Source organism: Aplysia californica, unplaced genomic scaffold, assembly GCF_000002075.1.
Source record: "Aplysia californica isolate F4 #8 unplaced genomic scaffold, AplCal3.0 scaffold00035, whole genome shotgun sequence".
Lineage (NCBI taxonomy): Eukaryota > Metazoa > Mollusca > Gastropoda > Aplysiida > Aplysiidae > Aplysia > Aplysia californica.
The window spans coordinates 845,580-861,193 of NW_004797305.1; the positions used below are offsets into that span (position 1 = coordinate 845,580).

A 15,614-nucleotide genomic window follows, 5' to 3' on the forward strand; every position below is an offset into this window, starting at 1 on the left:
ACTTACAGTGTGAGGAGCTGGTTGTGGAGGGGGTGGCATCTGAGTGTGCAATGGTGGAGGGGTAGGCAGAGACATGAGAGGCGGGGGCGGCTGATTGTGTGGGATCCGAACTGGAAACCTGTGGTTCATGCGAAGAGGGGGGCGCATTCTGCCTCCACTACCAAATTGCCCTACATGACCCCGGTTGTCATTTTTGTTCCCGCACATGCTCTTGATGATCTCATTTATCTTGTCCACCGCAACTGAATGAAGAAAGATACATCATATAATTGCCGTCACATTGCCGCTTCATATTTCCAACAAATAAAACCAAGCAAACCATGTGCTCTTTTGGGCCAATAAAATATAAACACTGTCATTGCAGTACCTTGTAGCCACAGTAATCAAAGAAAGTTGACCCAAAAAAACCCCTTGAAAATTGCCATGGAAGACCAAGTGCACGGCTTGCCAATTTTAAAAAATCTCAGGGACATCCAACATTATAACTACAGATTAACTAACAATGAACAAAATTACATAAAACATATTGTAATAGTGTATGTGATAAGATTCTCAAATTCCTGACTGCCGAACCCAGGACAGTCGAGGGGTATTCAGGAAGGCAAGCCAGCAGGTGTACACTATACCGAGAGCATAAAGTGCAGTCGAACCTACTTTAGTGGTCACCTCTTCACAATGATCGCTTTAAGCCTCTGTTCTGTGACACCCTTGTGTTTTTCCAATGTCTTAAGCTTGCTCATAGCGGTCCCTGTCCAACATAGTCACGGTCAATCACTTTCACAGCAAGTTGGCCTCAAATCCTGCTCATAGCAGTCACTTGCTACAAAACTTGTCCATTAAACTTGTCCTCAGGCTGTGTGTACTTTTAATCAATGCAAAGTAGCAACTGGGCTTTTCGCCTGGCTAGGCATTACATAATAAATTAAAGGGGGAAGGAACTTAGTACAGCTCTTGCACTGTGAGGTTCAAGTGTCCAATGACATGAGCTCACTTCCATTGCTCAAACCTTACGCGACAGCCTATAACGGTCACTTTTCTCAGTGATCTTAAGAGACCATTATGGACTGATTCCACTACACCAAGGCATTAGTTCAATTAAGTATGAGGGTTAACTGCACTTAATTTAATAAGGTAAGGATACCTCAATAAATCAATTTTTTTCACATGGTTGAACTAGGTACTTTTTTAGTACAGCGTACACAATAACAGCTAATTAGTGCACAGTAGAAGCAAGATAAGCAACAGAGGAAAGAAAGGATAAAGGATATATATGAGGCATCCTGAAACAACTGTATTTTGAACAAAAAAGTGAATTAAATAATAAACTTACATTTTTAAAGCCTTCAAATTCATCTCTATAAGACACCCTAAAAAAATTTAAAATTCAACCAAATATTTTCTTCCACACTAAATACAAGAAATAGGGCATTGGTGCACAATTCATTCAGCAGATAAAATGAAAACAACTTTTTTAAAAGATATTACGCAGTCAAGGACTAACAACCATCAAAGCCTTAAGAAATCAATACTCACTATCAACAGATTCTTTAGAAGCAGCTTGAACATTCAAATACAAACATCGGTCTCTGCAAAAAAACAACAATGAAAATAAATAGGAACAGTTTCTTGACAAACGCCATTTTTGAAGTTTGGCCAAAACTAGTAACAACGCATCTGGAAAGGAGGGGGGGAAAAAAAGAAAGAAGAAAAAATGAATACATCTTTGGAAGTGAACATTTAAAATGTCCTCAGAAGCAAGCTTCAGTTCTTAAGGTCTGATATCTACAACATTAAATAACTTATGCCAAACCCTGGTCTACAATATTTATGGATGTTGACTGATATCTCTGATATAATAAATATCAGTAACACAAAGAGTCTCATTGAACAATTCTATGAGCTGTTACAGTTGCTTCATTTTTACACTTCAAGAGATATAAACGAAAGCAAAAACATGGAAAAATTATCATCAAAATTATGACATACCTGGGATTTCGAGCCTTTTCATCAGGAACCATGTAGCGCCCTCTTGTTGTAACAGCTGCTCCACTGGCCTTAGATATCTGCAGTTGTGTACATATTTGTTTGTTTGTAAAAGTAATGGGAAGCGCAATGACACAATATTGGTCATTTAGTGCAAAGGAAAAAAGTAAAACAGATAGAAGCATCAGAGGGGGAAAAAAGAAATAGGACCTACTTTGATACAAAGTCAAAACACATTCTACTTTAACTGGACCAGAGCCCCTGCCAGTGAATATGACAAGCAGGGTTCACCCTGAAATGCCTGCACTGACAAAGCTTAATCTTTCAGAATGGCTCATAGAACTTTAGCAATGGTAGTGACTCGAGTGAGGGAATTCCTTTTCCGAATATCATAGAAAAATCTACACATAGTTCAAGGTACGACATAGCACAGAAAAATCACAAAGCAGGAGCAATGTTGAAAAGACTTTACAACAAATTACAGCATGGCACCCATCATCCATCTTTATGAAAGTGTAACTGCCATTATCATGAATCATATCTACAATTACAACACAATGGAAGCTGATTTGCAGACAGAAATTTTCAGTTAAAAGGCGAGTTCTTAACTTGAATCCTTAAACTTAGGAAGTTATTGTAAGAGTTTAGTCACATTTCACCAATTAAAGATAAAGACAATAAAGAAGTATATAATAAATAAAATAAAAAAAGGAGCAGACCACATTAGAGCATCCAACAACACAACCACCCCCTCCCCTCCAAATCCCCCCTTAACAGGCAATTAAAAACAAAACAAGATCTTAAAAAGTATAAATTTACAAATGTGTTGGGAACAATAAACAAAACAGCAACATTATCTGCTCAATAATTCAAGGGAAGGGGGGAAAACCCAACATACATCAACTCCTTAGTGCAAGACTCCACCATACGCTATTTTGAAAAGTAACATAGGACGTCTCACACTGTACAGTCAATATGAATTACATTGTACAAAAATTTAAAAAGAACAAGTACCTCTTCTTGGGTTGTGCCACGAGTCAAAGTGTTCCTGCATGGGGTGGTTAAATTATTGATTTCCACTTCTGCAACCACAAGACTGTTTGGACCACCTCCCTATAGACAAAATTATTATTTTAAAAATTAAACAACAGTTAACACCTTCTGTGTAGATGAAATTATTCATATCTGAAAACAGTTATGTATATCTATTAAAAAGCATGACATGAAAAGCAAAACATAATTCTTACTGGTGGACCTTACAGCAATTTATTCCACATTCCTAAGTAACGCAAATGGAAACAAAATACCCCATAATCTACAATTCTATTTAGCTTCCTCATTGTTGTTTACTTTTATCGATATTTCATAATGACACCAAAAAGCATGTGTTCCTTTTAAGTGATCAATAGTTACGAAATCAGCCTGTCTGAAAAAGCAAACTAAATAGGCAGAGACATACAATGATGACAATATTTGATTTATTTACACAATACGCAATTCTGAAGCATACGACTTCAACCTTTCTAAGGAAATGGCCAAGAAATACATGATTCGTCCATGAACGGCATAGGCCCTACAATTGAGCCTGTCTAACATGGTCACTCAAGGTGACAGAGAAAAGTGATTGTTTTGCACAGGTGGCCGCTATGATGGACAAGGCCCAAATTAAAGCTAAAGTCACCTAGGAAACTCAGTTTAATTGTGTTTTGTGTGAATTTTACACATGTACTGTTGATTTGTGAGACTTGACAGTTACAAGATGGTTTTAAATATGAAATTTTGAAACTGCCATTCCATTCCATTTCAATCAAAATAGTTCCCTATTATAAGATTATAAAAAAGAAATGCTGTCAACAGACTTAAACTCCAAACACACACAGTAAAAGCAGTCTTTCACAAAAAAATAAAACGAAAAAAATTATACAGTAGTCTCCGCCTAAGATCCCACCGCTTACGATCCCGGTTCACTTAAGATCCCGCTGTTTTAAGAAAACAGAATTTTTACAATACAAAAGTCACCCCTAAGCTCCCCCTCTGATTCACTCTGAAGGTCTACATTCGGCTAAGATCTCGCATTTCAAATCATAATTTGCGGAACAAAAGCCCAGGCGGGACAGCCGATCAAGCAAAAGTGAAAAGTTGAAATCAACAAACTGTCCGTCCCGTCAAAGATCAGCCACTATCGTGAATGTGATCACATACACGTTGTAAAACTCGATGAAGCGATACAATGTTTGCCCCAGACGGGATCAAACCGGGATGTGAACTGACCGACACGTTTGTTTTCCCCGAACATCGCACTCACACCTGAGCTCTCCCCCTAAACTTACATCACTCGCTGGGTGGGTAGGGCCTACATGTTTGCTCCAGGCGGGAGCACATTGAACTGTGAACTCTTCCCTGACCATTGCAGAAGTTGTCTCTACTCCTGACTTTGCGTGACAGACTGAATTAATTGGTGTGTTCACAACGTAATGGTGTGTAACAACAAAGGCGGTTGGGGGCAGGGGCAAATAACTTTAAATAAGCGTAGATCTTGAGACTCATGATAGGATAATAAGTGAAAATGGTACGCCTCATGCCACTATTCACTGTGATAGGTCATCAAGGTTAACCACTCTTTGGTCGCCATACATCATAAACCCACCAAGCGGTCAGGTCAGTACATTTTAGAATGGAGGGAGACCATTTTACTGATTGTGAGCCTTAGCATGGGTCACCATAGATTCTTCCCTGGGTTCGGTGGTTAAGATCCCGGTTCGCCTAAGATCCTGCATTTCCTTGCTCCCGAGCACCGGGATCTTAGGCGGAGACTACTGTATAATTTTTGTTTTAACCCTGAACGGAGCAATGCCGATGATCACTGTAAGACAGACACACTGCCCATCATATGACTACACGACATTTACCATGGTCAGTGGCAGCGTATTCAGTTCAATGGACACTCCCACATCATGCTGCAGTAAGTCCCACACCCACTTATTTAGTAGGTAAAGCCTTGCCTGGCAAACAGAAGCCCAGCCATTTCTTTGCACTGATTGAGTATACACAAGAAGAAGCTTTTGTAGAAAGTGACCGCTATGAGCAGGTTTTGAAGCTGACTTGCACCGAAAATGACTGTCAGTGGCCACATTAGCTTAGCCAGGGACCATTACGGCCAGCTTAAAAAAGATGGAAAAACATAAAGAGTGTCACGAAACAGTGCAAACCCCCCAAAAAGTGTAAAACAATAAACATTAAACCATGGCATGGCCATCCGAACTTTTTTTTTTAACTCTCACAGAAAAAAGAAGAAATCCAAGGCTGACAGATAAAAGAAAATGAAAGAGCTCTCAATCAATGCATCAACATTCCATGATTCCAATTCATTTCTAACATGATAATATAAACTATACCTTTTTAGTAATAACATTAGTCCCAGAATGAATTTGATTGGGTCGGAGCATTCCCTTTGCAATGAGCATGGCATTCACTTTAGCAGCTGCTTCAGCTGCAGCTTCCAGACTGCTTTTGTCCTCCATGTCACTGTTTCTTGTGTGGAAGCGGTCATACATGTCACTGAAAGATAAAAAGGGTAATTTCATTTTATAATATAAAAATATAAGTGACTGATAAAGTGCAGTGTACTACAATATTAATAAGACGTAAATGACGACAAAAGCGTACGCCTACAAGAAGTCAGGCAACTTTGATTTGAGGTCACCTAAACGAAAGATAAACTTTTAATATTAAATCAATTAACAAAACTTAAGTCAGTTTAATAAATGCAAATTTAATTTACCATGTTCTGAATATTAGTGAATGTCTCTTAAGGAAAGTGAAAATCAAAGTTGGATTTTTACCATCATAAACCATAAGGTTCATTCATTAGGCCTTTGCATCATCACCGAACGAATGACCTTAAATATTTTTAGACAATACTGTAAGGCCGCGGTTATTCGGACTCGAGTCTGAATAGCCTCCCGTGGATATTCAGACTCAAAACCCCAATGCGCGTGTGCAATCAAAGGGTGTGAAGTGGACAGGTAATTCGACCTCGGCCTTCCTCGGTTTCTACAATCTGGCCAAAATTTTCAAACAAATCAAGAAAAGTATACAGTGACGACAAAAGTGAACAGTTGCAAAATTTGAAATACTACACAACAAAGGCAAACAGGGAAACGGCAATCTGAGCTCAAAGCAGTGGAAAAAAATTGAAAATCAAAGTTTCAGAACAACAAAGGATTATATCTCAAGACTCTTGGATAACAATAACAAGACAGTGCAATTCGGTAAGCACTAGATCTAGATCTATTTCTTGTCCGCAGTGTCATCATACAATACCTAAAAAATTATCTCTATCTCTGCGTGCACTTTATAAATACGAAGTGACTATTTCTCCGAACGTTCTGAGAAATAGTGCCGATCTTTATTTCTCCGAACGGTTTCCGGCTTCCGCTCTGGTCGTGATTGTTTGCCTATTTGCGAGAGTTCGGCGCCAACTTTCATTCCGTCATTCTGCGAGGTCTGGGAAGGAACAAATCAAAGGTGGTATCTGTTCTCAGCTTCTCCTCCGGCCGTGTGCCCACTGGTTTAGTGAGGCGGGTACTGCCTGAGGCACCCGAGAGACGGAGAAATCTGACCCTCTTTTCTATTGAGTGGACGGTTATCGTCCATTAAAAAAAAAAACGGAGCAAATTTTTGGGTTTAGATCTATTTCAATTTTCAAGAGCTAGATCTAGTCTAGAGATTTTTAGATGAGTGTAAAAACGTGAAAAAGAAAGGTTTCACAACAGAATGAAATCAAAACTAGAACAGCCCAGAAACAACCACAACAATTAACAAATAAGGGCGTGTGTCCACCTGTCCGAAGAAGATTGACCGTTTTAACCCTAAATGTGCGTAATTTGTTTAAAAAAGTACAGGATATTGCATGGAAATTATGGAACCACACACAGGGGGCCTGCCAGTGTCAGTACATGTAATTGGTTTTGGTGGAACGCTCTAACATAGCACATTTAAATTTATACAGGTATATATATATATTTAGAATCTAATGAAGGTAGGAACATCAAATTAAATGACGTTACACAATACCTTAAACCTTTTGTAGGAACATCAAATCAAATGACGTTACACTATACAACCCCCCCCCCCCCCCCCTTTTCCCCAACAAAAAAAAATTAATAGAAAAACAACACATCAGAACAATAACAAGAAAAAAAAATACACACCAACAAAATATAACACCACAAAGAGGGAAAAATGAACGAAAAATAAAAGAGGAACAGCAATACAAATCGTATGTAACTGTAACGTATTCAACAAATCAACGTGGTGACAACAAGTGAGAAAGAGACGAAGTGAAGCTAAGTGAACTTTCTTTCAAAAGTAAAGAGTTTCATTTTCTTTTCTTTTTTTTTGACTTTTTCGGGGACCAAAAAATCGAGCCACGATTGATTGGTCGCGGCCTCGACAAACGCAGATGCTAGCTCTATGTGTCGTTATCAATACCCTCCATAGATCTAGATCTAGACAGCTCACGAGTGAACGCAACACATTAAGTTTAAGAGCAGCACCCTTCATAGGCCACACGTCATATCTGTAGCGAAAAACTGTTTGGAACTGTAGCATTTCTTTATATAAATACGGACATTTTTTGGACCGATTGAACCATATTGTATACGAACAATCTTTGGTAGGCCTATAATATAATTATAGATCTATATTTTATTTTTATTATCCGAAATATGCGGGAAAGGGTGTGATTTCAGAGTGTTCGGAGAAATAGTGCCCAGCTTTATTTTCCCGAACGTTCGGAGAAATAGTGCCGGCCTTATAAATATTTCGCCATCACACATGACGTCACCTGATCTAGTCTAGGCTTCGGCGTTTTAATTTGCAGGCAGTAGTGTCTATAATGTTCTTTAACGTTAAGTCTAGAGAACGTGTATACAAGCTGTAAATATTCTCAAATGTTCACTGCTTCCAAGCGAGGCATCGAATCCCTGTCCTGGAAGGGTTTTTTTTCTTCTGAGCCTAAAATTTAAAAAAAATAATGAGACTCACAGACCACCAAGTAAAGCCACTATTGAACTTTAACCAGGCCTAAATTGGTAAAAGGAAAAGTATAGGCCTACTTTGTAGGTAAAAACTCCGCTTGGGGACAAAACAAGAAGGTACATGATGCTTTTTATCGCTAGGCCTATAATAAAAAAAACCTACAAACCACAAAGCAACAATTTATAATTATGGGAAAAAATTGTTGGTCAGTCGGGAAGAGGAGAAGAAGAGAAAAAAAACAATAACAAAAAAACTTCCAGGACCGGGATTCGTTCCCACGCTCATAAGACAGTGGTTTGACTTCAAACGCAGACGCACTGTCTATTCAGCCACCAGAACTTCTGACAACAATTTAAGGTAGATTAAGCTTGATATTTAAAACACTGCATTTTATTTAGCACTGGCGCTAATCGCAACACTGCGCTTTTATTTAGCACTGCCGCTAAGCAACGCGGCGTTGCAAATAGGCACTTCCATAAATATCGGCCGATGGCGTACTCCTGTAACGTTCTGTAACTATCCTTCTATCCGCTTGTCATGGCCGCGACATCAGTCTTTTTTTTCTCTAGTAGAGATTTCTTTTTACGCCGCTCGCAACTGCATTTCTGCACACTTTTTGATCTCCCTAGCCCTTACGATTCCGTCTCCAGTCTTACACTTAGAGTAGAGTCGGGTAACTTCGCCACCCTCAGTTGGCTCGCGACGAAACAAGCCTACACCTCCTGTAGGCTCAATGTAAATTATATCCCAGTTTCGTCTGGATCTTTTCGTAGCCAATGAACATGCAGATAGCCCACTGATTGGTTTGCTTGCTAGTCGTACTTCATCTGCTTCGTTCTTTTTCCAAGTGGATCATATGGTGACGGGGAACTTCGCCACCATATCGGGGAAATTCGCCACACTGGGAGATCATCTTTTTCTTTATATACTTTATATTAGATTATAATTTTAAACATGTAAAAACTGATCTTTCGTTAAAGGGAAACCTGCATTTGCAGCTGCAATCACTTTGTCAACAATTTTATTTCTTTCTCTCCCAGCCCTCATTCCAAAAGTAGATCGACTAGAGACATGGTCGGCAAGAGAGGTTTTTTGGGAACGCTAGATCTAGATCTAAGTCAAGTTCTCAGGCTGCCCCAGAGTCCAAAGCAGCTTTGCCCACCTTAAACTGCTTCAACGGCTTTCTCCAAATCACTTTATAAAGTTTAAGTATACTTGTTATTGATTATCTTGCTTGTTTTCCCCATAATAAGTGGTAAATCTAAGTAAAACAACAAATGGAAAATCAATAGACCTGCGTGGCGAAGTTCCCCGATAATCGAAGCGAATTTCCCCGACAGGGTGTAGATCTGTACAAACACACTTTTTAAACAGTAAAATGGCATACAATGCATACAAACGACAATAAAATGCAGAAAATATAATATTTATTTTAAACAATAATTGAATAAAGTAGCATCAACACAATTTCAGAGTAAAAAGTTGAGAACAGCAACGGCAGTACAGTAAGCAGTAGACACAGAAAGATAAAAATAGTGCAGGCGCAGCAGAGATAGGGCAGAGGAAAGGGAAGCTTAGCGGGAAGACGCATGCCTAAAATCCTAAAACATTGCGCGTTTGTTCTTCATCATAACAATAGATTTTTCTGATTGGTTGGTCAATTGACAATGAATATGTTTCTGGTCCCAAGTAACTTTTAACACAAGTTACTATTTAAACTCTTCCTTGGTGGATATATCGGATTATTCCTATTTTATATGAAAGTGGCTATTCTCACCCGCCCGGAAGTTCTCGCAAGATCAACTCCTCCCCTCTTCTCTCTCTCTCTGTCTCTATCTGAATACTGTCTATCGCCCATCGGTGTGGACGATCAAATTGACCAAAACAAAGTTTAAAAATGATGTTAAAACCCAAAAGTAAATTAATTTGGTTGTCTACAAAGATGCTACGGCTATTTAACTTTTCGAATCGAGCCGAACTACGCGGGTCGCCATTTTGTTTTGACCGGAAGTTCTCGCGCTACTCCTCTCTCTGTCTCTTTCTCTCTCTCTCCACTGCCCACATACAAAATTACATTATGTACGCTTTTAGTTTTAGTAGGTGTGAGTTGTAATGGAACGCTTGTTCACGGCACAGAATTCTACAATTTTTCTGTTATCACAGTGTAGAATTCTGTGGTTTAGGGAGAACGCAAAATTTGTTGGCCTAGATCTAGGCTATAACGGTGAACACGCACCGGGTGAGAATAGCCAAAAGACTAGCCTGCACTATTCTCATCGCGGGTGAGAATAGAGGTGGCCTTTTAATATATCGGTAGGGGGGGACAGGTGGCGAATTTCCCGTTCAGGTGAAGTTACCTGAATCGGCAATTTTGTAGTTTCGTTCATTAAAGACAAGAGTAGGGGGGTTTCAGGGTGGAGGTGGGGGGGGGGGGGGTTCAGGAGGGGGGCATGCCCCCCTGAATTTTATCCTAATTTGATGTTTTGCAGTTAGGTTGCATCCCTGCTCTTTGTGTAGCCTAGAGATCTAATTCAAATAATATTTTTGGTCTTCAAGACTTCTGGATTTCTTCTCTGGATGTAAACAAATGGATCGTGGACTTTAACGAACGGAACTAGATATATCTAGATCTAGAAGATCACCCCCGACCCGAATCTACTCTACATCTACACTACACTACACACTGTACAGACTACAGAGTACAGGCAAAACTACAGACTACAGATTAGATTCTACTGGATCGGCTAGATTCTAGTTAACACACTATCAATGCCAAACCAGATAAAAAAACATACGTTGTCCCAATAGCACTATGCTAATGACACATGATAGCAGCAAGATGGTGATCTTACTCATTTCATAAATCCACTAAGAAGGTGAAGTACTGTGTAATGAAGAAGACGCCATTTTCTTTCTCTGGCCTTTCATTCTTCAATCACGTTTTTCGTCTTCCGTCCTTTTCGACAAACTTCCGGTGGCAAAATGAATACCAGGTAAGCAAGCTGACAGTTGGTGGTTGGTTTGGGGGGGGGGGGGTGACCACTTGAAGGGTAAACGGGATAATTGGTAGACAGGCCTAAGACAAATTCCCCCAACATGGAAAAGGGTCTGTGCATATATTTGCGTGATAATAAAACAACAAGATTCCCGATCCTTCTCAAAGCTCCATGCTGAATCGACTGCATAGAAAACATTTTGTACAGCTATGTTTACTGTTAGTCCACTACACAAAACGAGTCCTTTTGTACTCTTTTTGGCTGTATAAGTACAATGCTATTCTTCTGTAAGCTTGATCTTTTAACAATTGTTTAAATAAATGTGTTTATAATTTAGGCCTACGAAACAGGATTCTATTTCAAAAGCGAAACAGCTTTTGTTGTTCTGTTTAAATACAATGCCAATTTGGCACTCCAGTTTTAGAGTACATGGAAAATAAAGCCACAGTGCGAGGGCCTAACAATAATAATTATAGTTTATAGTCTATATTATTATTACAGATGTATAATATTATAATGTATACTATATTTATGTTTTAGGTGTATGCTGTAAATCCCCTATTATTCTTTTACCTGCTTGAGGCAGACGTGTGGGAACCTAAGTTGGCAGTGACCTTTATGAATGGGCTTTTAGATTTAATTGGTCATCCAACATAATATTAGACCCGTAAACAAAGATTTGAGAAGATTAAAGAGCGATATAATTTTATCTTGTTTTTGCCGCAGTCAGAAGAAAGTGAACAAGGTAAGCTATAGTAAAGAATCTTTGGTTATACATGGGACTATTAATATAACCTCTTTGATTATGAATTAAATAGCAGGCCGCGGGACAAACTCGGCCCTCGTCATAATCACACAAAATGTACCTTGTACAATGAAATTACATAACATGCCTACTTATTATTATATTTCTTCTTTTTCGAATATCAGGTCTGAAGCAGATATTGACAAGCAACCGCACACCTTCATGTCGTCTGTCTTCTTGATCAGTACTGTTTGTCGCATTGTGATTCGTTGGTCGCTGAGGCCATCGATATATGTATACATATATATAATAACAATATATATGTATATATATATATATATATATATATATATATATATATATATATATATATATATATATATATACATATATATTGTTCTTTATTTTCCTCTGCTCTTTTTCCCCTGTCTTTCCACACAGCAGCAGTTTATCTATTCCTTTGATATATTTATATTATAAATTATAATGGGGCCAGAGAATCTCAGTTGAGTCTGTTGATTCTGATTTTAGATATATTTATTTTTCACAACTTGTCATTTGAAGCATTGAATTCTCGGTTGTCTTTTTCCTCGTCAATGAGATTCTAGTGTATACTTATAAATATAAAATATAAAATTTCAGCGTTTTCCAGCCTTCTCTCTGTGTCCAGATCTTGCATCCATACAAAAGGATTGAGCACAAGTACGTAAGCTTCTAGGGTGGGCGTTCGAGCCTCAGCTCGACCTGACGTTGTACTCCTGAAAAATGAGCCTCAGCTCGACCTGACGTTGTACCCCTGAAAAATAGACGTTAAACTCGGAGGTACTGCCTTTTAAATAACCCATTAGGGTTTAGGGGGGCGTCAGACCTATACCATTAATTTTTTCACCCTTCGAGGTTCTTATTCTACTGTCCGCTGTTTCTATTTGAGAGTACAAATCGATTTCGCATTTTGTTGAAAGTTCCGTGAGATATTGTACCCCCCCCCCCCCTCTCTCTCTCTCTCTCTCTCTCTCTCTCTCTCTCTCTCTCTCTCTCTCTCTCTCTCTCTCTCTCTCTCTCTCTCTCTCTCTCTCTCTCTCTCTCTCTCTCTCAAGATCACTTCTTGCATCTGTATTAACAGTTGGGCCCACTTAAAACAGTCTCGGTAATAACAAGATTCTAGCTTTAGCAGGCTTGGGCGTCTATAGCTGGCATTCAGTATACGTGGCTATAAATATAATAAATAAGAGGGTCCTAACATCGAGAAAATCTTAAAACAAAAGGACGAAACAGTTGAAAAAGCAAATGAAGCACAAAAATCATCCGTGGAGAATTGTACCTACATGACCCACAGAGGCCTAAGTTGATTGTGTCAATATTACGAATTTATAGACATTTTTCCAATTTTTTTTTTTTTTTTGATGGGGGTGGGGGGGGGGGGGGGAGCTCGACGCACTTTGATGTTAATCCATCCAGATTTTCTAATCAGTGACTGCGATTCCTCGGTCTAGCACCACATCGTCATAATATTATTGTCTCCTCGTGGGTGGCAAGGCTTGTAACGGGTAAATCTGATTAGAATGTTTAAAAATAAATAATAATAACAATTTTTTTTAAAGGGAAGAAAAGGGGGGGAAAATATTATATATATATACGCTCAGCTTGTCAATAGTTTATCTTTCTTTTCCATCGATATCATTTTGCTTCCCAACCTCATCTTTCTTTTTCTTTGGCTAAGTTCACACTGAGCCTGGCTAGTTGTTAGCAGCAGCCGTCAGCAGCCCGCTGTAATCTGTCGTCACGCCTTTATCCTCCTTCTTGCCATGAAAATTGATGACACATGTTCAGACTGCCGCCAGCACACGATTCGCAGTAAATTCCCCGCAAAATGGACAAAGAGAAGCTTATCATTGCTGTCCAAAGGAGATTGATGATATACAGCAAAGAAAACAAAAACCTATCACAACCGAGATAGATCTATCATTTCTGTGTATCGTCCTTTACTTGTGGAATAAAAAGATGGTGTTCCCCATGTACGCTACGATTGCAATAAATTGGGTGAACACCATATTTTCGAGAATTCCGTTTTAATTTCAATAATAGATTTTGTAAAATTCACCACAGCAATATGATTCGTTTTTTCCTCCTGGAAAGCGCCATGTATTTGTCCCTCCATGTGTGACATCAATTTGCCGGACAGTAACTGCCGGCTCTACCGCAAACACTGCATGGCAGGGAGTTGCCGAAGGCAGGTGGCCGACGGCAACTTGCCGGGTTTAGCTTGAACTTAAGCTAATAATACCTTAATGACATGGGTGGAGATATCATTTGAGATGCACAGGCGGCGAGATGAAAATAACACACTTAGTTGCATTTTTAACGCACATCTTGTTCTTCAGCAGGCTCTATGCGCTTTACAGCCATTCGTAATCAAATACAAGTAGTTACCACAGTTGGGAAAAGGATCACACATATGAGGAGGGTTCAAGAAACCTTTGGTCTAAAGATAAAGGAATAAATAGAGCTTTGTAACTTTGCACACATACTTTTACTTCTCTACATAGTCACCATGCAGAGTAACACATTTCTGCCACGTCTCTTTGACCTTCAACTACCAGTCCTCGACAGCTTCAGTGACTTCCTCGTTGTTATGGAAACGGAGTCGTTTGGGTGATATTTTAAAGGTTAGAAAACACTTAGAGAGTCTGAGGGGGGTAGGTCAAGTGAATAAGCTTTCATTTAAAGCCGCTCTGTTCTGCTGTCTGGACTGCTTGTTGTGCCCTGTTCGCATGGGCGTTGCCATGCAGTAGGAGGACCCCAATACGGACTTTTCCACACCTTTTTCTCCCCAATTTGGACCTGAGTTTTATCAGCAAACCCGAGTAGTAGTAGTCTCTTATGACTGTTTTTCCATTTTCCAGTTAGTCAGTCATGATGATACCTTCACAATCCAAGAAACACAAAAGCATGACATTTCCACTTGACAGTGTTATACGGGGTGTCCACTACGACTGGATCAGGCCGATCGCCCGACTCGATCGCCTGAAACTGAAAACAAACACGTTTATTTTTTAGGCGAGCGAGTCGGGCCGTAGTGGGCACCCCGTATTACTTTGCCTTCTTTGGTGAGGGAGAAGAAGGGGTTTTCCATTGTATGGAGGCATTTTTGTTTGTTCTGGACCAAAATGACAAATCTATGTTTCATCCACAGTCAGCATGTTTTTGAAAAAAAATTGTGTCATTAGACTCATTTCGAAAGAAAGTTCTGCAGGACTCAACTGTCTGCTTCTTTTGCTCACTTGTCAAAAGGCGGGGTACCTACCGAACAGACACCTTATTCATGTTAAGATGATAATAGAGAATGGTTTCAATTGACCCTACACTGATTCCCCTTTCACCTGAGAGCTGTTTAACAGTTATACGTCGGTCTTGTAGATCCAGTTTCTTCATTGTGGATCGATTCTCTTCAGTTACCACAGAAGATGGGCTCCCTTCACGATCTTCATCCATCTCTGACATGAATCTAGATCTGAATTTTCTTACCCAGTGTGTCACAGTATTATAACTAGGACATTTATTGTCGCAATAAACTTGGACCAATTTTCCTGAAAAATGTCCCTAGGGGATTTCCCTTGCAAGTGTAAAAACGTAATAAATGAGCGATATTCAACAGGCTCCATAGCATAGCTTCAACAATGAAAAACAATCGTTTTTGTGTATGGTTTCTTTGAACACGCTGACTAGCGCCCTATTATAGTCGGATTTTCCAGAAAATTTGCATGGTGTGTTCCAAAGAAATTGTCTAGAGGCAGGCGAAATTTCATTACTCTACCATGCTTCTTTCAAAGCCAGACCAAAGACTTATT

The 15,614-nt window shown here is 39.3% G+C and overlaps 1 protein-coding gene across 1 annotated transcript in view; it reads right to left on the reverse strand.

Annotated features, from left to right (window-relative positions):
- The window catches only part of LOC101859764 (proline-rich protein 36), a gene marked incomplete at its 3' end in the record, with an annotated part of 31,775 nt that extends 20,774 nt beyond the window's left edge, over positions 1-11,001 (reverse strand). The window contains 6 exon segments of the mRNA XM_013091393.2: positions 7-242; positions 1,534-1,586; positions 1,987-2,063; positions 2,998-3,096; positions 5,379-5,541; positions 10,878-11,001. Of these exon segments, the coding sequence (XP_012946847.1) occupies positions 7-242; positions 1,534-1,586; positions 1,987-2,063; positions 2,998-3,096; positions 5,379-5,537 (624 nt within the window).
- Positions 11,002-15,614: the final 4,613 nt, after the last annotated feature.